Here is a 22,809-nt window from a genome sequence, read left to right on the forward strand (position 1 = left end):
AATACATTAATTCAAAAAAAAAAAAAAAAAGTATTTGCCGATCTAAATGGGAATCCCCTCAAAAAAATATATATTTCAAACAAAATATACTGAAGGTATTTTTGGATGTGCGTGTATTTTGGTCACACTGTGAGAAAATAAATAAATCAATTCAGTGTGGCCAGAGTGTGTCACAACAGCTGTGGAATTTGTATATAAACACATAAACTAAACGCATACACGGGCGCTCGTGCAGCTTGATACAGTTACAGTTACAGATCCAGCACGCAATTCGCGGCCAATTGAAACGATTCAAAGATCGCGAGTGGAATAGATCGGAGGCGACACCAACACACCAACACAACAGCACACAGACGTACGCGCACTGTGGCAAGAGGCAGCGTTCTTTGTTGCAAATTACCGTTGCATCCACCTTTCAGCGCCACCCCCTCCATCGGCCTCACCGATTCGCGATCCACGATCCGCCTTCTGCCAACCGCCGCCAGCCAGTTGCTTCCAGCCAGTGATCCGATGCAGACGTTTCGCTGAAAAGGAGCGCACAGCCAGAACAGAAGAAGAACCATGTCGGCGGTGAACCAGAAGGAGAGTCCCAGCCGGGACTCGACGGCCTCCACATCCGGGCACATATCGATGCTGGCTGACAACACATTGGAATCGCTGTCGCGGGACTACAGCCTGGGCAGCTTGAACTCGGCGGGCAGCCAGGATGAGTTCTTTCGCTGCCGAGACCATGCGGACAATATACTCAAACGGATGCAGCTCTACGTGGATAGCCAGCAGCTGTGCGATGTGGTCCTAATCGCTGGCATCGATGGAAAGAGGTGAGAGCACTGAATTCTGATCCTGGAACTACGATTCCTGGCGTTCCACATCACTGCGATCGATGTTGGAACGATGGTCGGCAAGCAGCGGGGATCGGGATCATGGAACTCCTAGTTTCCAATGCCAATTCCCCATACCCTTTCCACGGAGACAAAGGAATGGAATATGGCATTTCAAATTGGAAAGTTCATTAGCGATTCCCTCCCGCTTCCCCTTTATCCCGTCCACCACCTAACCCACCTCCGCCTTCCCCTCCTCCTGCCCCAGCTGACCTTCACTTGGGTTCTTTGTCTGCTCTCTTTGCTTTTTGTTGTTGTGGTTGTGTTGTGTTGTCCCCAACGCAATTTCAACAGCGCACACTCACACGCAAGATAGTAGCAACACGCAAAACCAGGAAATGCAGCTGCGGCCACAATAATAGCAACCAAGAAATGCAAATACAGCTGTTTTACAAATAATTGCAAGAAAAAAGAGTTTAACAAATCTGGTTTTCACTTTTGAGTGTATACTTAATTTCTATTTGCACAATTGCTCATTTTAGGTCGGCTTTAATTCACTTATCTCAGTGAGCATGCTGACGCACAAAGTTAGTTTAGTGAATTTTATTATTTTGACAGTAGCTGCATATCTACAGAATTAGCTGTGCATCTATAAAAGTTCAAAGTTTAAAAAAGATCCAAAAGTATTGGTTAATACTCAATGATTCGTTGTTGGCAATATTTTGACAATCGATCGAGTTTTATTGCATGTTTACTTAGCATTCGTTAATGGTAAACTTCTCAGCGTTTATTTTTGCATTGTTTGGAATTACACTATAGTTTATGTCTAGAGCCATTCATTTTTTGCTTGTTTGCTTATCAGCAAATGTGCCGATAAGCAGACCATTTGTTTATTACATCAATAATGATATCGGTTTGGATAAACTTGATTGGAAGTAATCTTGGTAAAGTGAAAAAATAACAAATTACTTGCATTTATCCGTTTCAAAGATACTAGTGAAATCCTTAATGTCCTTCTATTGTGACCGCTGCTGTGCGCATTGTTGCAATAGGAAGATAGGGGAAGAGAAAGACGGAGCAAAAGAGATCCCCATTTCGAGCTCCAAAGAGTGAGAAAGAGAAACAGAGGGTCCCCATTATGTAGATTTTGTTTTTGTTCGTCGAACAATGGCGATGCAACGCAACTGAGAGGGAAGTAACCGTCTCAGAAACAAAGACGAACACCACGGAGAGGCAACAAAAACTGCAGCATGGAAAGATACAGATACAACGATTCGCGATCCAAGTGCAGTAGTTGCAGCTCTATTTGATTTCGCTGCACTCAACCGGTTTTGGATCGTGAAAACCTGTCGATCTGTGCCATGGTAAACAAAGGGAAAAGAACCCACCAGCGTACAGTTGCGGTCACGAAAGTAGTGACACCACAAGCTAATATTTTTTTTCGGATTAACTCTTGCGAAAGTGTCCACAATTCAAGGATTTCACTTGGCTCTTTCAGGGTGCCCGCCCACCGCCTGGTGCTATCGGCGTCGAGCGCCTACTTCTCGGCCATGTTCACGGGATCGCTGCGCGAGACCAAGGAACAGGAGGTGACCCTCGGTGAAGTGCACGGCGATGCACTGCATCTGCTGGTCCAGTACTGCTACACCGGGTTCATTGAGATGCGCGAGGACACCGTGGAGACGCTGCTGGCCACCGCCTGTCTGCTGCAGCTGAATGCCGTGGTGACCGCCTGCTGCAACTTCCTGGCCCGCCAGCTCCATCCATCCAACTGCCTTGGGTTCGCCTTCTTTGCGGAGCAACAGAGCTGCACCACGCTGCTGCGTCTGGCGCAGGCCTACACCTGCCAGTACTTTATGCAGGTGTGCCAGAATCAGGAGTTCTTCCAGCTGAACGCCGATCAGTTGGGCAAGCTGCTTAGCAGCGATGATCTCAATGTGCCCTCGGAGCAGGATGTCTTTCACAGTCTGATGTCGTGGGTGCGCCACGATTCCGCTGCCCGTGAGCAGCACATACCGGAGCTGTTGGCCCTGGTGCGACTGCCCCTACTGCAGCCAGCGTTTATCATGGACCACGTGGAGAACGTTTGCAATGCCAACGAGTGCCAGCAGCTGGTTATGGAGGCATTCAAGTGGCACCTGATGCCCGAGCGCCGATCCCGGATAGCCACCGAGCGAACAACGCCGCGCAAATCCACGGTGGGTCGTCTCCTGGCCGTCGGCGGCATGGATGCCCACAAGGGCGCCATCAGCATCGAGAGCTACTGCCCGCGTTTGGACAAGTGGACACCGTGGAAGCACATGACCGGTCGTCGACTGCAATTCGGCGCTGCTGTCATGGAGGATAAACTGATCCTAGTGGGCGGACGTGATGGGCTAAAGACCCTGAACACCGTAGAGAGTTTGGACCTGAATACAATGGCCTGGGCACCGCTCAATGCCATGGCCACACCCCGTCATGGACTGGGCGTGGCGGTGCTGGAGGGTCCACTCTATGCGGTGGGCGGTCACGACGGCTGGAGCTACCTGAACACCGTGGAGAGGTGAGAGGGCAATGAATTTGATGAATTGATGGATATGTACATATATGTATAATTGTGCAACTGAGTAAACATTTTCCAGATGGGATCCCATAGCGCGCACTTGGAGCTATGTGGCACCCATGTCCTCGATGCGTTCCACCGCCGGCGTGGCTGTCCTGGGCGGTCGCCTGTATGCGGTGGGCGGACGTGATGGTTCCGTCTGTCATCGCTCCATCGAGTGCTACGATCCGCACACGAACAAATGGAGCCTACTGGCGCCGATGAACAGGAGACGCGGCGGCGTTGGCGTGAGTATCCTCTAAGCATATCCTTAGTGGTCTTTCTCTTAATTACCTGCCCTACCAGGTGACGGTGGCCAATGGTTTCCTGTACGCCTTGGGTGGCCACGACTGTCCGGCCAGCAATCCAATGGTCTGCCGCACGGAGACGGTGGAGCGCTACGACCCAGCCACCGATACCTGGACTCTGGTAAGCTGGGATTGGGTTATGTGGTTCCCTCAACCTCATCCTCACTTCTAATCGATGTCATCTCATTCCACAGATCTGCTCACTGGCTTTGGGCCGGGACGCGATCGGCTGTGCCCTGCTGGGCGATCGCCTGATCGTCGTCGGCGGCTACGATGGCAATCATGCGCTGAAGAGCGTCGAGGAGTACGACCCGGTGCGCAATGGATGGAACGAGCTGGCGCCCATGGCTTTCGCAAGGGCCGGCGCCTGTGTGGTGGCGATTCCGAATGTCATACCGCCGGCGGCTCAACAGCCGCCGCCCAGTGCTACAGTTTAGTCCAAACCCAATCCACTTTCGGTTGCAGTGTAGGCTCGTTAATTGCATCGCTTATTTCGGATAGAAGGGCCAGATGTTTGGAAACGATTTGCATTTAGCACCCAGCCAAATTTATACGCGAAATTCCTATTAGATACCCATTATTTGGGTAGAGCTTTATAAATTGCATTTAATGTTAGTAAATTTGTCAAGATGTTTCGCTCGGCAGTTAATGCTGCACACAAACTGTAGATTTTATACCTTTCTTGCATTAATCTTAAAAATCCAAACATTCCACGTTTACAAAAGATATTTTCCCAAATTTACCAGTTCATGTAAAGCATTTCCATTTACTTGTAGATATTAAGGAACTTTAGGAGGCAATAATCAAAAGTAGTTTTATAAGTAGCGTGGTCTGAAAGCGATGCACTTAGCGAGAGAGCACTGCACCCGTTCTATAGTAGTTGTTGTTACTGTTGCTGTGAGCTGCTCGTGGTTGTTGCTCGTGTTTCCTAACCCGGCAAGTTTGAAACTGCAGCTCACCTTCGCCTCGCCTCGCTCTCGTCTGTGTTCTGACATGATTCCCTGTGGTATGGCATACACCCAGAACTCACCCACTTTCCGCACCGCACACCCCAACCCAGTATTTTCCCCATAACTCTGCTCTTTTCGGCTTGAATCTAAAAATAAGTAAATCAAAAAAAAAATAAAAAAATCAGTGAAATCTCATAGGATTTAAGAAGTGCATGTTGCGAGGCTTCCAGTTCCAATCTAAAATCGATCCCTAGCTGTAATTAACCAACGTATTTTACACGATACCCTAGTTTCTAAAAATTTTCCATCCCACTCACACCCCATGGTGTCGTACGCTTCACACACTGCACGCCATCTCGCTCGCACCGGTGACGGGCCCACATTCCATATGCATAAATCGTATACACATACTTATATCCTGACAAGACTGCGCCAAGCCAAAATTCCAAAAACCAAAATTGCTCATTTTTGCATGTGAAGTGTGCGAAACCATTAGAAAAACAAAACAAACAAAATCAAAAAAAAAAAAAACGAACGAAAACAATCAAAAAGACAACTGCAATTGCTTAGTTTTAGTTAGTAAATACTTGTCCCATGGAATGATTATATTTCGACTTTTGCATCGTCATTTTGTACCGATATTATTCTTAGTAAATACTAGATGTGTGTGTGCGTACAGCGAGCATTTATTTCTAATTGTTTATTATGTTTTTATTTCTTTCTTTTCCCTTTCCCTTCGATTGCATTTAAAAATTAAAGAAAAAGAAGAAGTGGAAGCCAGTGAGATTGGATCCAATCTGCTATAATAGGCGTCCCAGATGTGTCGAGTTTGTCGACTACTATAACATGTAAATGCTAGACAGACAAGACAACAAACAAAGCAAACTATAAACATTTAAGCCAAGCTAAAAGAAAAAACACAAGAAAACTTGTCAAAAAAAAAAAAAAACAATCCAAATATTACGTATTATTTTATATTTACACATATATATATTTTTACACAAAACATACACTGCGAAATGTATACACTGGATATGTATTTTTTGTAATAAAATCGAAAATTAAACGGTTATTCGCTGCATTTGAAAAACCGAACATATAAAATAATACTATTTTGTCGGTTAAGCGGGGATTGCTCTTTTAAATGGGTAACTTCAAGTTTCTTGATTGTATTTAAATATTTGAAATAATATATTTAAATTATCTAACTTTCTGATTGGAATACGATTTTTTTTAGAATATTAGTGGTAAGGGCGTACCGATAGTTGGCATTCGATGGTTGAGATATCTGGCAACGCCCCGTAGTATATTAGATTAGAACGGCAAAGGTGCGGTCACACTGGCGGAAATTATAAAAATTAATTAAATTAACTTAAACGACCTAAAAAGCGAACTCAACGACAGCTTTGAACGGCCACCGTTGGCGACATGGAAACGGAGCACCTGAAACGACTAGAGGCCAAGGAGGCGGACCACATTCCCGCCATCCTGGACGAATTCAACACAAAGGTGAGCACTGCCAGCGGTTTCTCCCGAAGATTCAACCAGATTATATACCCTTCCTTCTGCCGTAGAATGCGGATCTGCTGGTCTTCGACAGTTTCCGCACAGACAACCTGTGGCACGAACTGTGGCTGGCCATCTTCGGCATATTGGACGACCAGCGGCTTAGTCATCTGCATACGCAGTGCCTGAACACGGTGAGGATTCTAACGCGTGACGAGTTCAGCCTGCAGACGAACTACATCGAACAGGAGGTTAACACCCTGCTGAAGCTGGCTAGGATTGAGGCCGGCTCACTAAAGCTGCCAGCCACGCCGGACGAGCTTAAACAGGAGGAACGCGAGGAGCCCCAGCTGGAGCCCAGCCAGGCCCAATCGGAGGTGATTGCCGAAGCACTTAAGTGTCTGTGCAACTTGGTCTACCAGAGCTCCGACTGCAGGCGCCAGTGCCTGCGGCAACACTGCCTGGATGCAATCCTGAAGAGGGTGGCGTCCTCGATGCGACATCCCTGTGCGTTGGAGTACTACGACATGAAGCTCCTCTTCTTGCTCACTGCATTAGAGCCAGCGGCGCGCTCTCGCCTCCAAATCGATCTGAATGGCCTCACCTACATGACTAAGTGGCTGGACGACAAGCTGGGCGAAGACTCAGTTGGCGAGGAGCAGCTGAACATCATCTGCGAACTGCTCAAGGTGATGTTCAACGTGACCAGTGCTCCGGACAAGAGCCCCAACGAATACGAAATCCAGAGCTTGCATTTGACGGGAGTGCTGAGGGAGCTACTCCTGCGTTTCGGCGACTTGGCCACAGAAAAGGATCGCGCCGTCGTCACACACGCCATCAATCTGCTGACAAACATCTCCGGCAGCTGCCTGACAGAACTCACCCTGCGTTGCTCCAATGCCGAGTTGGAGTCGCACAAGGAAAGAGAGCAGGACAACGAGAAGGAAAAAGATACAGAAGCTGGAGCGGGAGCCAAACCCCGTGAGTGCTGCTCGCAGTGCTTCGAAAAGCGCAATGTTCGGAGTCTGGACGTGCTACTCCGCTACCTAAGGCAATCTCTGGCCCAACAGGAGGCCGAGGCTAGCTCGCATGAGTTGCTTTCCCCAGTGCTGACCGTGCTGGTGAAATGTGCGCGCAGCGATCGAGTTATGCGTCACTATCTACGCCAGGAGATTCTGCCGCCGCTGCGGGACGTTAGTCAACGACCTGAGGTTGGTCAGGAGCTGCGCAATCATCTGTGTCGGTTCCTTACACTGCCCGCGATGATCCTACGAGATCTGTCCGCCGAACTGCTGTTCGTACTGTGCAAAGAAAATGTCGGCAGGATGATCAAATATACGGGCTATGGCAACGCAGCCGGGCTCTTTGCCAAGCGGGGTATACTCGACTGCCGGCGAGTGGAGGGCACCGACTACTCCTCCGACAGCGAGGACAGCGACACCGAGGAGTACAAGCAGCAGCAGCAGGGCATCAATCCAGTCCTTGGCTGCGTAGAGCCGCGCAGCAAGTCGCATCTGGACGACATAAGCGAAGAGCAGAAGGAATACGAGGCTATGCAGCTGGTCAATCTCATCGAACAGCTGCGTCAGGGCGGGATCGTAAAGCCGGCGATGATAGACAAGGACGGGCGCCCGCAGCCGCTGGAACACATCCTTCAGCTGCAGGAGGAGCTGCCGCAGCAGCAGCTCGACCAGAAGCGGAAAACCTAAGCCACAAATGTATTGCGGGATCTGCTATGGCACAACTTCCAAATAGCTACCAAAAAATCACCTTAAACTCTGCATTTATTCCATAAGTTTACTGTCGAATGTAGCTTCGAATGTGTTCAAAAAGCAGATTTTTTTTTTTACATAGTTTATATATTTTATACCACATATTCGAGAACATCTCATTATAACCTACAATTTGTTAACCAAAAATTATCCAATCTGGCTTTGATTTCAGTGATCAGCTTTTGTCTAAATGCCATTATTATTAGTGTTAGCTAAAATAATTATAATCTATCCAATTAGCTTCAATTCGTAGATAAGTTCGGTCTCCCAACTTTTACAGAATTTCTTTAACCATTAACCATGTAGAACGTTGTACTTATTAAGTTATTACGCACTTCGTTGTTATTTTGTTGTCCCGTGAATTGTTCGCACTTTTAAAGTTGATACCATGGCATCCCATAACGTACGGCTTGAAAAAAATAACTAAATGCAAAACAATCGTTGGGGTCTTCCAATTTCAGGAAGTAGGGAGCAGATGAACATCAAATCTGAATTCATTTAAATACACGCCCACACTATAGGACAACTAGGACGACTTTTCATTTTAATAGTTAAGTGCATGTATGTATTATATTTATAAAATTCCAATTATACACTTAGGATCTAGGAATGAAAGCTCTTATTCCGATTCTCAGTTTTCTATTACAAATGATGTTGCATGTGTGTAACACTAACTATAGCTCTAGAATCGAACTAAACGAACTACAAAGTCTATCTATGACAGACGGCAGTGAGGAGCACTTGAAGAGCCATCAAGTTGTGGATGTCGACACGGCCATGCAACCAACTATCCCATCCGCACATTGTTCATGTCCATGTCTAATCTATGTTGTAAATTCCGCATAATAGGGTAAAGGAATAATTCCAAAACTTTCTAAAAGTTACGTGTCTTTGATCTATATACAAGAAATCCTATCTAGAGCTTTATTGTGTTCAATTTGCTATAGCGATGATACTAGTAGATCAACTTATATACATCAAAACATAGTAATATTTTTTGTGCGAGTCTAAATGTACGGCTATCCTAAGCTTAACAATAAAATAAATCAATCAAGGTCATGCTATAATAATCAAGCCACATATTTTCCGATTCATAATGCTTTGAAACTAAATTTTAATTATTAATATTGAATCAGAGTTATAAGGATCGACTCCTCTCCGGCGAGGAGTCCGCCTCTTGAATGTCGCCCTCCATGGGCCTCATGTGATCGAAGCGAGCAATGTAGCTGGGTTTGTGGTGGCGATGGCGGCACGCCTTGTGGCAGTCATTTGGGATTTCTTCTTGGTCATTCTGTTCCAATTTTCGGCGATACTTTTCCTCCTCCCTGCGCTCATCCAACCAAAACAGCTCGTATATGCGGTCGTGCCGCTGGAGTTCATTCGCTCGCTCCAGATCTTTTTCCTTCTGCTTCGGGGGGGTGTATTTGAGAAAGTAGTCGGCATACTTGCTGTCGTTGTCCCGCCCCGGGGAATGCACCGGCTCCGATCCGATCAGCTTTATCGAGTCATTCTGCTGATCCTTCGACAACGATTCATCCGCCTTCTTTTCAGTATGCCCACACACCTTTTCTTCTATCTTCAAGGGTTCGCTCTCCGCCTCAATGCGGCGGCACTGGTTCTCCTTTAGCTTGAGCTCCCGGTTAATCTGCCGCCTTTCCTCCCTCTGCAAAATCTCCATCTGCTGGCGATGCTCCGCTTCTGAGGGAAACCTATCCCTTGTGAAGTAGAACATGCTATGGTGTCTCTCTTTGGGTTTCTTCTCTTGGCACGTCTTGTTTGAGTAGCGATTCTTTGGAATCATACAAGAGTCCCATTGTATCATCCTTGAAGGGCTATCTTTGATGTTGTCCTTCTGGGTCTGAATCGCAGTTTGAACATGGGCCTTCGCTTCGGTATGGAATTTACGTTGAGACTGTGCCTGCGATTGCACTTTGCTTTTCTTCTGGCGAGCCGCGGCTGCCGCGGCCGCCACGGCAGCCAATTCCCGTTGGATCGCCGCATTTTTGTGTTGGCATATGTGCACAGATTTTCGCTGTGCAGCAGGAGCAGTAGCAGCAGCAGCAGGAGGAGCTGCAGCTGGAGGAGCAGAAGCAATAGAGGCTTTCTTAACTGCAGACTCCATGTGGTTGATCTCCTTCGACTGTGCCTTATGTGCAGAGCCCAGCAGCTTAATGTTCTTGCGCGACTGGGTCACCTCGACGGAAGATGGCTCCTTCTTCCATTCCGCCGGGCTCGTGGTCGATTGTTTGGCACTCATTGCAATGTGGTGGGATTTGGATGAGTTGAAAATTTGTGATTCGGCAGGCAGTTATGTGAATTATGTTAATATGTATGGTTGGGCTGGGTTTAGTGGGTCTGCTGTCATGGAACTAATATTACACTTAACTAAAGGCACACTTAGAATTTTGAATATTCACATTCTCATACCACACAGACAGGAATTTTTAAAACTATTGTGATTAAATGAAATTTGTGGTTCGAAATGAAGAATACTGACTGAGATACCGCCTCCAAATCGATCTAAATGGCCTCACCTACATGACCAAGTAGCTGGACGACAAGCTGGGCGAAGACTCCGTTAGCGAGGAGCAGCTGAACATCATCTGCGAGCTGCTCCTGCGTTTCGGCGACTTGGCCACAGAAAAGGATCGCGCCGTCGTCACACACGCCATCAATCTGCTGACAAACATCTCCGGCAGCTGCCTGACAGAACTCACCCTGCGTTGCTCCAATGCCGAGTTGGAGTCGCACAAGGAAAGAGAGCTGGACAACGAGAAGGAAAAAGATACAGAAGCTGGAGCGGGAGCCAAACCCCGTGAGTGCTGCTCGCAGTGCTTCGAAAAGCGCAATGTTCGGAGTCTGGACGTGCTACTCCGCTACCTAAGGCAATCTCTGGCCCAACAGGAGGCCGAGGCTAGCTCGCATGAGTTGCTTTCCCCAGTGCTGACCGTGCTGGTGAAATGTGCGCGCAGCGATCGAGTTATGCGTCACTATCTACGCCAGGAGATTCTGCCGCCGCTGCGGGACGTTAGTCAACGACCTGAGGTTGGTCAGGAGCTGCGCAATCATCAGTGCCGGTTCCTTATACTCAAGGCAATCTGGCACAAAAATATGGATCACTGCGGGTTTTTGTACGAAAAAACGTTCCGTCTTTATAAACCCAATAGAAGTTACAATATAAAATAGATAGAAAAGATCTACGACAAAAAGAATCTTCACTCATTGCATTCGCGTTTCAAAATATATGTATGTATATTGTGTCAAGATTGGGACAAATATTCTAGGACATATCAGTTGCTCTCCGGCAAGGAGTCCGCCTCCTGAATGTCGTCCTCCGTGGGCCTCATGTGATCGTAGGGAGCATGGTGGTTGGGTTTGTGGTGGCGATGGCGGCACGCCTTGTGGTGGTGAACTGGGAGTTCTTCTTGGTCATTCTGTGCCAACTTGCGGCGATATTTTTCCTCCTGCCTGCGATCATTCAGCCAAAACAACCCGTATATGCGGTCGTGCTCCCGCTGGAGTCCATTCGCTCGCTCAAGATCATTCCAATTCTGCTGTGGGGTGGTGTATTTGAGAAAGTAGTCGGCATACGTGGTGTAGTTGTCCCGCCCCGGGGAATGCTCCGATCCGGAATCGCGTCCCCCACTGTCCGGTGCGGGGTTGAGTTCTTTCCCTATTTCCTTATATGCTGTATAGTACTTAGCTCTGTAGGCGTGGTCCAGGTCGAGATTATCGTACTCATTGGTCTCGTCGCGGGCCAAGAACTCTTGCACCTGGCGCTGGCGCTCCTTTTCTTGCTCCTGGCGAAAGATCTCGTAGTTTTGGGATCCGGGACCACCAATGCCCTCCGGCAGGGCTCTTCTGTCATCCTCATCCTTCTCATCACTCTCCTTTGACCGCTGCAGCTTTTTCAAGTGGGTGCTAACGTTCGCATAGTTAAGCACATCCGCATTCAACTCGACAAAGTCCACCAACTCCTCCGTGCACTTCTCCATCTCTAGCTCCAGGTGATGGATCCGTTCGCGGACGCATGTGCCAAAGGTGATCGAATCCTTCTGCTGATCCTTGGACAACGATTCATCCGCCTTCTTTTCAGTATGCTCACACACCTTTTGTTCTATCACCTTGATCGTCTTGGACTCCTGTTCAGTTGTCTCCTTCAAGGGTTCGCTCTCCGCCTCAATGCGGCGGCGGTAGCTCTCCTTCAGCTGGAGCTCCCGTTTCATCTGTCGCTGGTACGCCCTTTCCTCCCTCTGCTGGCGATGCTCCGTTTCTGAGGGAAACGTATCCCTTGTGATGCAGGACATGCTATGGTGTTTCTTTTTATATTTCTTCTCTTGGCACATCTTGTTTGAGTAGCGATTCTTTGGAATAGGCGCTTTAGCTTCCGTCAGGCTCTGGGACTCTTGTATCATCCTCGGAGGGCTATCTTTGATGTTGTCCTTCTGGGTCTGAATCGCAGTTTGAACATGGGCCTTCGCTTCGGTATGGAATTTACCTTGAGACTGTGCCTGCGATTGCCAGCTGCTTTTCTTCCGGCGAGCCACGGCTGCCGCGGCCGCCACGGCAGCCAATTCCCGTTGGACCGCCGCATTGTTGTGTTGGCATTTGGGGACAGATTTATCACCAGATTTCCGCGGTACAGCAGGAGCAGTAGCAGCAGGAGCAGGAGGAGCTGCAGCAGGAGGAGCAGAAGCAATAGAGACTTGCGTAATTGCAGACTCCATGTGGTTGATCTCCTTCGACTGTGCCTTATGTGCAGAGCCCAGCAGCTTAATGTTCTTGCGCGACTGGGTCACCTCGACGGAAGATGGCTCCTTCTTCCTTTCCGCCGGGCTCGTGGTCGGTTGCTTGGCACTTGTTGTCCTGCGGGAGGGAATTGGATGAGTTGAACACTGGTGATTCGCCAAAATATGTGTGGTTGGGCTGGGTTAAGTGGGGCTGCTCTCATGTTACTAATATTACACTTAACTAAAGACACACTTAGAATATTGAATATTCACATCCTCATACCACACAGACAGGAATATGTTGTTAACCTAATAACAATAATATTAATATTATATGTTTCTTAAGACATATTTACTGCTAGTTTATTGTATTTTCAATTTAAACTATTGTGATAAAATAAAATTTGTGGTTTGAAATGATGAAAACTGACTGAGATGCACATAAATGTGGTTCACAAAGAAAGAGGTCCTTGGACATGAAGAATTTTTAGAGGATGATAACTATTAAGCTTAGTATTCTATTGACTATGGCCCTTTTTGAGGCGCATGCGATGTGCCTTTCGGTGCATGGAACGATGCAGTCGCTCCTTCACTGGGCGCTGAACTGTTATGGATTCCACGGATTCCTTCCGCTCCTTGAATGTCTCCTGCTGTAGGTGATTGGATGTGCTGGTGACTTTGGTGATGGCTCGATGCAATCTGAAAGAGGGGACGAGCAGCTAGAATAGCTCCTCCACTAGCCATCGCCCCACAAACGACTAAACCAGCCCTCTACCGCTTCCCCCCAACAACCGTCCCAGCCCAAGCCCCCAAAGATCCCCGAGAGCAGCTCACCTGGCTTGCTTCGTGACTCGCACGGGTTTTGGCAACTCGTCCCGATTGCTGGATGGCGTGGAATTGCTGACCGTGCGGTTACTGCAACTCGTCTCCCGGTCAATCAGTTCATACAGACTGTTGCGATACTGGTCCACGTCGTAGCGCACATGATCTTTCAGCGGCGGCACGACGTCCATGTGAAGATCCATCTCCGCCGACGCGTACTGGAAGCGACTCACATAAGGATGCCTTATGGCCTCCTTGGCTGTCAGCCGGTTATGCGGATTCAGCACCAGCAGGGCCTTCACCAGCGAAATACCGTCGTCGCAGCAGTTCTTCATCATTTCGTCCAGCGAATAGCGGCGATCGCGTTGGATATTCCTGCTCAGCAGGACGCTGCCGAAGCTGGGTCCAATCGAAGCGATGTCCAGCTTTGTCACATTCGGCAGGGAAGTCACAATCTTCTCAATCTGAAGCAAATATATATGTATGTAAATTTAAACCTATAACTATGAAATGGTATATAGATACTCTGCTACCTGATTGACAGTGCTAGTGCCTTGGAATAGGGGCTTCTGCCTGATCATCTCGCCCAGGATGCAGCCCAGGCCCCACATATCGATTCCCTTGGTGTAGCTGGTAAAAGGTAAAAGGCAAAGGGATATGCTAGTGTCTCAGTAAGTTCATGCAAGCTAAACAAAGCACCCACTTGCGACTGGCCACCAGAATTTCGGGGGCGCGATACCAACGCGTGGCAACATAATCAGTCAGCATGCCGTCCTGTTCCAAATCATCATAGATGCGTCTCGAGGAGAGGGTTCTGGCCAGCCCAAAATCAGCCACTTTGAGCCTGCAAATAGGGCAATGTCCATAGATGGAAATGGAGTCCACTGATGTTACTGAATTACTGAATTGTCAGTGGAATATTACCTGCATTTGCTGTCGATCAGGATGTTGCTGGGTTTCAGGTCCCTATGGATGACGTTGCCCGAGTGAATAAACTTAATCGCATTGATCAGCTGATACATAACGAATCGCTTGTGAACGTCCTTGAGGACATTGCCCCGCTTGATCACATTGTGCAGATCGCTCTCCATGAACTCGAACACCAAATAAAAGTCCAAGTTGTTGGAGGCCCTGAAGAGAATGCACATTATATACACGCATTTTAGAAAACAAAAAAATATCGAAAGAACTTACTTAAAGATATCCACCAGCCGAACGATGTTGGGATGGCAGCGAAAGGCCCGCAGGAATATAACTTCACGGTAGGTGCGCTGGGCATCGGTTTCGTCGCGGAAGGCATCAAAGACCTTCTTCAGGGCCACCGTGTTCTTTGTACGCCTGTCAGTGGCCTTCCAGACGATGCCATAGGCACCCTTACCCATGCGCTGCGAAAGACAAAGAAGTTATTAATCGTTTCGACCTATGATCACTTGACTTCAATTTAGTATAATTTTCCGTTCTCCGAACGAACTTTTTGACTTACCTTTCGCACATCGAAAATGCTTTCCACAGTTTGGTCCAGCTCTTGAATGCGTCGCTCTTGAGCGTGGGCAGTTTGATAGTTGGCCATCGTAGCTTGCTCCTTTTCACCTGTGCCCTTTGCTTATCCTTATCCCTATCCCTATTCCTATCCCTATCCGTGCCCCTTAACCTTGTGACCTCTTTTGCTTATTGGGATGCTGGGACTTATCCGGCAGTTGGTTTCTAGTTGGCCCGGTTGCGACTCTGGCAGAGCCCCGAGAACTCCAGCCCCACGTGGCAGCTTCGCTATGGACGATCAGAGTGGAGTGCGAAATTTATCAGTTAGCTGGCATTCACTGTGGCGCTGTTGCTGTTGCGCGTGGATGTGGCAGTGGCAGTGGCGCCCGAGTGGTTTTGCGGCTCCAACTGGAGCATCAGGGGCCCTCGTCCTCGCGTGCTTGCTCCCATATGCAAACGGCATCAAGTATGTCAAATAAAATGAAACGCCAACAAAAAGCAGTGCAAAAGTGCACAGTGAAAGAATAAAATCGAAATGTATGAGATAAAGTTAATGAATTAAATTCACACAGCATAGTACATTTTAATTATTCAAGAGATCCAGTCTTTAAGATATTCAAAATATTTGAAACATTTCTGTATTACTTTTTGATTAAAGCTCATCATTAGCCAAAGTATATACATATGTATGTCTGTATATACTCCTATACTAACAAAGATATTTCGATCATTGGATTGGAATAAAAGGGATAATGGCTTTTTCTCTCTCTGCATGCAAGTGCACCGGAAACGGAACAACGGCCATAACGGGAGCACAAATAAAAAGCGGGAAAAAATAGCAAGCGAATAAATAAATCGCGAGGCGGACCTGATTGAAACCGAATTATTGTTAGATCGATCGCGGGCAGAAGGCGAAAGCGAAAACGAGACCCCCAATTGGATGGCCTGGCAATGCCTACAGTGGACCCTCAAGTGCCCACGGCAACGTCATGTAACAATGCTCGGCTGCACAGTGAGCACTCGCTGCAGAGAACAATGCGTAAAGCTCTTGGATGCTTCAACTCTCATTTATAACGCGATTTATAAGTGTTCTTTAAGATGGGGTACTAAATATGTATGTATGTATATACGTAATATTCTTCAATAGGTACAGATTATTAACTATAAAGTAGTTATTACTATTATTAAAAACCTTAACACTAAATCTTCCCGAACATCTACTCTTTGGGATGCCTACTGTAATACTTTTATTGCGCCTACTTCAGCTATTGTTGCTGCAAGAAACGCCGCAAAACAATCAAATGGAAATACGTGGCATGCAATCTCGCTGAACGAAAATCAGCAACAAAGCATGGCAAATGAATTTGTTTAACAAATAAATAGGCACAAGTACACTCATATGGCAAAGGCCAGCACAGTTCAACAAAAATCGAGTTCGAAATTGAAATTCGCAAGAATCTGATCTCGAATTAAGCCGTTATTCCAAGGAATTCCAGTTTTGTGCTGGAAAGTAGGGAATGGACTCCGTTTGAAATGCAACCCTGGCGCATAAGTGGGCGCAAGCGCACATAATTTGATCTAGTAAATTTATAATATATTAATAAATCAAATAGACAGTGAAAGGTGTAAGGTTAAAATCTACTTTATGTCTGCCAGTGTAGCAGTGTAGCATCAAAAGCAACAGCCAAATCGGAGCGATTGAATTTGGCACAAAAGTTTTCAAGTGGAGCACGTCACTTACCAGTAAAAGGAGGCAGGATTCGCAGGATATGTAGAATGGTGGCTAACTAGGAGACGAAGAGGCCCGGCAACTTGACGGATGGTTATGTGAGTATGTGTGCCTTGAAAGTAAACTGGCAATTTGCACAATAAAAATAGAAAAAAAAGAACGATATAGTAACGAACGCAACGCGAATCAAAAGATGCAACCGGAACTGTAGGATGTTTCATATTAATTATATAGATATATATATATGTATATATATCGTTTGGATACACCAACCTGTAGGTACAGTCCAGGACCTTGAACAAGAAAAAAAATCTTTACTTGATACCGTTCCGGTGTTGTGCTCCACCGAACACAATATCTATATTACTTCGTCCGTTGAGGGCTTCCCACTGCCAACTCATGAAGTACTTCTTGAATTTTTTCGGCCCTTGTGGATTAAATCTAGCCGATTTAGCTTAGGATCAGCGGCCTCGACTTGACAATTTGTATGTTTCACTCGCAGACCACGCGCGTTTCAATTTGCACAGTTTTGGAAATGGAATTACAAGCATATATTAGATCAACGAATGTAGATGCGTATCGGAGGAGGACGAGTCCATATGGCGGCGGATGTTGGCCTGGTATCTCCCGGCACTCCGGCGTTCACGCTTCCGTTACGATTTTACAAAATAAAAGATTCGGAATCGAATAGAAAAAACGAGTGTACGTTCCTGGCTTGGAATCAGAAGGTCGTGTGTGATGTAGAAAAGTTCCGGACAACAACTGGCATTGTCGACAGTTCGTCTGGGGCAACAGTCACAAATCGCCTCGACTACTTGATTGCCCGGGTAGCCGGATTCGTTCAGACTCGCTTGAAATTTCGACTTCACTTGTGTGACCTGTGTGTCCTGACATCCCTTTTGGTGTCTTGCACCCAACTACAGCATGCCCACTCTACTCCATAGTTTTCCATCGTTTTCAAAGTCCTGCCGTTTCCAATGGTTGCCCCCCGCTCTTCATTTACCCGGAACCATTGTTTTGGATATTTACACCCGGACTCGGTGGCCTATTCCTATATGATCTTCAAAATATGTTGAGCGTAGAGTATTCCTTTTTTCATGACTTTGTTTAATGCATTAATATTAACCTATCTGAATGTATTACTTTATCTTTACCTTTAGTTAAAAAAAAAGCCAACAATGAAACCTAACAATGAACAGAAAACAAATCGTATATAGAAATTATAAATAACTTGAATCAAGCTAATAACCTAATAAAACTAAGGTGTGTGCTGATGTAATCCATGTGAATGATATCCACGGTAGAGCTAACCCAATGTATCCAACCCCTTTACGTGCAGGTTGCTATCAATAAATGCATATTTGATGCTTAGTTTTCAATAACAAACATGGGCGTACCGCCGATCCCGGCGCGTAGCAACCTACTTCTGGCCGGGAAGCGGACACAACAGCTGGCGAGCGTGTTATGCGGTTGCCAGGAGAAAGGCGCCACTAGAAACTTTGCGTCGGGTAAGTCCAAAGATTACTGGATTGTCGTAGAAAAATATTTCTTGGACATCAGTTTATTGTTATTTCTTGCTATGATTAGGGGATTACAAATCTATGGATTTTCCGGTTTATGCTGTTGTTGCTGCAACAGCTGTCGCTGCTGCTGCAACAGCTGCATTTGCAGTTGCAGTTGCTGAACATGATGTGGCTTCAAGTGCAGTTGCTGCAGCAACTGTTGTTGCTCCTGCTCCTGCTGTTGTTGCAACTCCTGCTGTTGTTGTAACTCCTGCTGTTGTTGCTGCTGCTGCGGTTGTTGCTGCAACATTAGCTTTTGCTTCTCTTGGTACTGTTTCTGCTGAGTCTGTATCTGTTGCCTCTGCTTCTCGAACTCCTCCAGTTGCTCCTGCTGTTTGAGCACCAGCTCGTCCATGTTGAGCTCTAGATGCTTGCGTGTTTCCTCGGCGGCGCGGCTAGGCGTAATATTCCACTCTTGCATTTGTTGCGGCAGAATCTGAGAGTGTAAAGGACTTTGGTGTTTAATTGGAGTCTTATAGTCTGGCCAAAAAATGAAACTAACCTGAAATAGGCGTTCGATGGCTAGATTAGAGCCACACTCATCGCTGCAGTACTTGCTCTGCGGCCTCGCATGGGAGCAGCAATTGGGTCCGTGGCACTGCTGGATGCCCTGTAGCTCCGGATTGAGGAATATCTCCGGACTGACCGCCCGCGGGCTCACCTGGACATTGGAAGTCTTGGGTGCCGCCTTATCCCGCTTCGTACCTGCTTGAGTCGGCTGCGACTCCTTTGGTTCTTGGGCGCTGCTGTTTTTGCGCTTCGCTGCCGCAGTGGTCGGTGGCGGCGCTTGCTGGCTGGTTGTTGCGGGCGCCACCGGTGCAGCAGCAGGCGCAGCTCCCGATGGACCTACGCCCGGGGCATTGAGACTTGTAGAGGCGGCGTTCGATGCGGCTGCACGTTCGGTGGCCACCAGGCGGAATATAGTCTGCAGTTCGGGATTCTCTTTTTTGCAGCGCCGGCAGTAGTAATTTTTGATGTGCTCAGCGTCCTTCTCGGTGATCTCTATACAGTCGCCGTGGTACCACTCCTCGCAACCATCGCAGCCTCTGGAAAGCGTAGTTGACAAGTGGTTAGGCGGGATCTAGCCCTTTAAGGCCATTCAACTCACATCATGAACCTGGAGCAGTCGGAGGAGCGGCATATGCAGTACTCACGGTCTTTCTGCTTAAGAATGGTGGCTATCTTGGACTTGCGCTCAGGCAAATCAAATTCCCGTGCGATCTCCCGCCTGATTTCTTCTTCCTGTTTGGAAATCTCCTTTGTAGCTAAAAATATGATTGCTGTGCAGCGTGTGAAACTCACGGTCTTCTTATCATTGTCCGTCATCTCGCACCAATCTTTCTGACAACTAAAGTCCAATTCCAAATCCGTCAATTAAGTTTCAGGGAATTTTTCTTTTTGCGATGGAGATTGTAAATGAACTGTATTCCTGGCTTTGAATCAGCAGGTCGTGTGTGATGTAGAAAAGTTCCGGACAACGACTGGCATTTTTGACAGTTCGTCTGGGGGAACAGTCACAAATCGCCACGACTACTTGATTGCCCGGGTAGCCGGATTCGTTCAGACTCGCTTGAAATTTCCACTGCACTTGTGCGTCCTGACATTCCTTTTGGCTCCCAACTACAGCATGCCCACTCTAATCCATAGCCTCCATCGTTTTCAAGGTCCTGCCGTTTCCAATGGTTGCCCCCCGCTCTTCATTTACCCGGAACCATTGTTTCGGATATCAAAACCCGGACTCGGTGGCCTATGTCTATATGATCTTCAAAATATGTTGAGCGTAGAGTATTCTTTTTTTCATGACTTTGTTTAATGCAGTAATATTAACCTGCATTATTAAAAAAAGCCTACAGCTTAAGAAAATGTATTTAATATGCTAACTTATTTTCTAGATTATTTCTAAATACAAACTAACAATGAACAGAAAACAAATCGTATATAGAAATTATAAATAACTTGAATCCAGCTAATAAACTAATATTAAGGTGTGTGCTAATGTAATCCATGTGAATGATATCCACGGTTGAGCTGGCCTAATGTATTAATAGCATGTTGCTATCAATAAATGCATATTTGATGCTTAGTTTTCAATAACAAACATGGGCGTACCGCCGATCCCGGCGCGTAGCAACCTACTACTGGCCGGGAAGCGGACCCAACAGCTGGCGAGCGTGTTATGCGGTTGCCAGGAGAAAGGCGACACTAGAAACTTTGCGTCGGGTAAGTCCAAAGATTACTGTCGTAGAAAAATATTTCTTGGACGTCAGTTTATTGTTAGTTCTTGCTATGATTAGGGGACTACAAATCTATGTTTTTTTCTGCAGGTATATAATTTGAGTTTTCTGTGGTATTTGGGCCTTCTTTTGCTGCTGCTGCAACAGTTGAAGTTGAAGTTGCTGCAGATGATGTGGCTTCAATTGCAGTTGCTGTTGCTCCTGCTGTTGTTGCTGCTGCTGTTGTTGCTGCTGCTGTGGTTGTTGCAGCTGCTGCTGTTGTTGCTGCTGTTGTTGTTGCTGCTGCTGTTGTTGCTGTTGCTGTTGTTGCTGCAACATTAGCTTCTGCTTTTCCTGGTACTGTTTCTGCTGTGTTTGTATTTGTTGCTGGTGAGCCAGGCGTCGCCTCTGCTTCTCGAACTCTACCAGATGCTCCTGCTGTTTGCGCACCAGCTCGTCCATCACCTCGTGGTTGTAGGTGGAGTGCAGCATCAGGCCGAGCAGGTTCGCTCGCGAGGTGAGCTGCTGCCGCATCACGCGCTCCTGCTCCATCAGGTCGTCCATCTTGAGCCATTGACGCACACGCTCCAGATCTATCTCAGCACGCCGGATCTTCTCCCAGGCGTAGTGCTTGAAGCAATTCTTCTTTGGCGCACGACAAAACTCGCCCGTGGGATTGAAGACGTTGTTCACTAAGGGCGAACCACACACATCCGTATCGTTCACCTTCGGATCCTTGCTGTGCTCCGGACACAATACTCTCAATCGCTTACAGTAAGTCTTACTTGCCGGATTGTAGAAATCACAAAACATATTGTTTCCCTCCATTCGCGTTTTGAATATGCTCCCGAAGCTGGCCTGCGATTCGTATTTGTTGAAGCACTTCTCCATATGCTTGATGGCAGTGCGCGAGTGAATCTCGTGGCCACAGGTGATGCAGTACATGCTCTGTTCGTCCTCCATGTCGGCGGTGTCTTGTGACCCCAATGTATCAATGGAGCTTCGTTTGGCTCGCTCCACCACCATGTTGAGCTCTTCGGAGCGCTTCTCTAGCTCGGCAAGTGCGAAACGCACCAGGGACTGCTTATGACGAATGTTATCAAGATGCTTGCGTGTTTCCTCGGCGGCGCGGCTGGGCGTTAGATTCCACTCTTGCAGTCGTTGCGGCAGAACCTGAGAGTGTAAAGGACTTTGGTGTTTAATTGTCATAGTCTGGCCAAAAAATGAAACTAACCTGGAAGATGCGTTTTGTGGCCAGATTGAAGCCACACTTATCGCTGCAGTACTTGCTCTGCGGTCTCGCATGGGAGCAGCAATTGGGTCCGTAGCACTGCCGGATGCCTTGTAGCTCCGGATTGAGGAATATCTCCGGACTGGCCGCCCGCGGGCCCACTTGGACATTGCGACTCTTGGGTGCCGCCTTTTCCCGCTTCCTACTTGGGCCGGCTTGAGTTGCCTGCGACTCCTTTAAGACCGTCGCCGCCTGGACAACGCAGGTGCGGAATATGCAGCGCGGCTTGTGGCCCACGCGAACGCGGCACGCGTCGCACTGGTTGCAATTGGGACGCCGGCATCCCTCACAGGTACCACAACGTTTGCCCATCTTTGGTTCTCGGGCGCTGCTGTTTTTGCGCTTCGCTGCCGCAGTGGTCGGTGGCGGCGCTTGCTGGCTGGTTGTTGCGGACGCCACCGGTGCAGCAGCAGGCGCAGCTCCCGATGGACCTACGCCCGGGGCATTGAGACTTGTAGAGGCGGCGTTCGATGCGGCTGCCCGTTCGGTGGCCACCAGGCGGAATATGGTTTGTAGTTCGGGATTCTCCTTTTTGCAGCGCCGGCAGTAGTACTGTTTGATGTGTTTAGCCTCCTTCTCGGTGATCCCTATACAGTCGCCGTGGTACCACTCCTCGCAACCATCGCAGCCTCTGGAAAGCGAAGGGTACAAGTAGTTAGCCGGGATCTAGCCCTTTAAGGCCATTCAACTCACATCATGAACCTGGAGCAGTCGGAGGAGCGGCATATGCAGTACGCTTGGTCTTCCTGCTTTAGAATGGTGGCTATCTTGGACTTGCGCTCAGGCAAATCAAATTCCCGTGCGATCTCCCGCCTGATTTCCTCTTTCTGTTTGGAAACCTCCTTTGTAGTTAAAAATATGATTGCCGTGCAGCGGGTGAAACTTACGGTCTTCTTATATTTGCGCTTGTCCGTCATCTCGCAGCAATCTTTCCGACAACAAATCCAGTCCAAATCCAAATCCGTCAATTAAGTTTCATGGAATTTTTTTTTGCGATGGAGATGGTGAATGAAAGGATATCGATAGCCTACTAATAATGTATTGC

At 47.5% G+C, this 22,809-nt stretch overlaps 5 protein-coding genes and 2 pseudogenes across 14 annotated transcripts; 3 read left to right on the forward strand and 4 right to left on the reverse strand.

Annotated features, from left to right (window-relative positions):
- Nucleotides 1–211: 211 nt before the first annotated feature.
- Nucleotides 212–5,745, forward strand: CG17754 (uncharacterized protein). Of its 6 annotated transcripts, NM_167187.2 has the most exons (7): nucleotides 212–355; nucleotides 420–821; nucleotides 2,320–3,363; nucleotides 3,443–3,650; nucleotides 3,709–3,831; nucleotides 3,905–4,141; nucleotides 5,420–5,594. In NM_167187.2, exons 2-7 carry the CDS (start codon nucleotides 562–564, stop codon nucleotides 5,510–5,512), a joined length of 1,965 nt encoding a protein of 654 aa, NP_727331.1. In that variant the 5' UTR covers nucleotides 212–355; nucleotides 420–561; the 3' UTR covers nucleotides 5,513–5,594. The 6 variants fall into 6 exon arrangements, with proteins under 6 accessions (NP_727331.1, NP_001285047.1, NP_001285046.1 ...); NM_001298118.1 differs by having other exon boundaries at nucleotides 212–821; nucleotides 5,429–5,745; NM_001298117.1 differs by having other exon boundaries at nucleotides 212–821; nucleotides 3,905–4,716.
- Nucleotides 5,746–5,959: 214 nt separating this feature from the next.
- ric8a lies at nucleotides 5,960–8,994 on the forward strand. Of its 2 annotated transcripts, none has more exons than NM_001298119.1 (2): nucleotides 5,960–6,169; nucleotides 6,235–8,994. In NM_001298119.1, exons 1-2 carry the CDS (start codon nucleotides 6,089–6,091, stop codon nucleotides 7,873–7,875), a joined length of 1,722 nt encoding a protein of 573 aa, NP_001285048.1. In that variant the 5' UTR covers nucleotides 5,960–6,088; the 3' UTR covers nucleotides 7,876–8,994. The 2 variants fall into 2 exon arrangements, with proteins under 2 accessions (NP_001285048.1, NP_572550.2); NM_132322.4 differs by having other exon boundaries at nucleotides 6,235–8,462.
- A 15-nt stretch (nucleotides 8,995–9,009) lies between these two features.
- On the reverse strand, nucleotides 9,010–10,314 carry CR17438 (annotated as a pseudogene).
- Nucleotides 10,315–10,488: 174 nt separating this feature from the next.
- On the forward strand, nucleotides 10,489–11,124 carry ric8b (annotated as a pseudogene).
- A 43-nt stretch (nucleotides 11,125–11,167) lies between these two features.
- On the reverse strand, nucleotides 11,168–17,490 carry Erk7 (Extracellularly regulated kinase 7). Of its 3 annotated transcripts, none has more exons than NM_001201639.1 (9): nucleotides 16,972–17,490; nucleotides 16,711–16,822; nucleotides 14,974–15,257; nucleotides 14,685–14,875; nucleotides 14,415–14,621; nucleotides 14,194–14,334; nucleotides 14,024–14,120; nucleotides 13,503–13,954; nucleotides 11,168–12,804 (listed from the first exon to the last, which is right to left on the reverse strand). In NM_001201639.1, exons 3-9 carry the CDS (start codon nucleotides 15,058–15,060, stop codon nucleotides 11,229–11,231), a joined length of 2,751 nt encoding a protein of 916 aa, NP_001188568.1. In that variant the 5' UTR covers nucleotides 15,061–15,257; nucleotides 16,711–16,822; nucleotides 16,972–17,490; the 3' UTR covers nucleotides 11,168–11,228. The 3 variants fall into 3 exon arrangements, with proteins under 3 accessions (NP_001188568.1, NP_727335.1, NP_001188569.1); NM_167188.2 differs by having other exon boundaries at nucleotides 16,711–16,903; NM_001201640.2 differs by lacking the exon at nucleotides 11,168–12,804 and adding an exon at nucleotides 13,075–13,367.
- Nucleotides 17,491–18,229: 739 nt separating this feature from the next.
- On the reverse strand, nucleotides 18,230–19,717 carry CG17440 (uncharacterized protein). The gene is made up of 4 exons (NM_132327.2): nucleotides 19,563–19,717; nucleotides 19,369–19,502; nucleotides 18,763–19,306; nucleotides 18,230–18,696 (listed from the first exon to the last, which is right to left on the reverse strand). The coding sequence occupies exons 1-4, from the start codon at nucleotides 19,584–19,586 to the stop codon at nucleotides 18,298–18,300; spliced, it is 1,101 nt and encodes a 366-aa protein (NP_572555.1). The 5' UTR covers nucleotides 19,587–19,717; the 3' UTR covers nucleotides 18,230–18,297.
- Nucleotides 19,718–20,225: 508 nt separating this feature from the next.
- Cfp1 (CXXC finger protein 1) lies at nucleotides 20,226–22,752 on the reverse strand. Of its 2 annotated transcripts, NM_001201641.2 has the most exons (4): nucleotides 22,652–22,752; nucleotides 22,458–22,591; nucleotides 21,708–22,395; nucleotides 20,226–21,646 (listed from the first exon to the last, which is right to left on the reverse strand). In NM_001201641.2, the coding sequence occupies exons 1-4, from the start codon at nucleotides 22,679–22,681 to the stop codon at nucleotides 20,567–20,569; spliced, it is 1,932 nt and encodes a 643-aa protein (NP_001188570.1). In that variant the 5' UTR covers nucleotides 22,682–22,752; the 3' UTR covers nucleotides 20,226–20,566. The 2 variants fall into 2 exon arrangements, with proteins under 2 accessions (NP_001188570.1, NP_572556.1); NM_132328.3 differs by having other exon boundaries at nucleotides 22,458–22,752.
- Nucleotides 22,753–22,809: the final 57 nt, after the last annotated feature.

The sequence above is a fragment of the Drosophila melanogaster genome, chromosome X (assembly GCF_000001215.4).
Source record: "Drosophila melanogaster chromosome X".
Lineage (NCBI taxonomy): Eukaryota > Metazoa > Arthropoda > Insecta > Diptera > Drosophilidae > Drosophila > Drosophila melanogaster.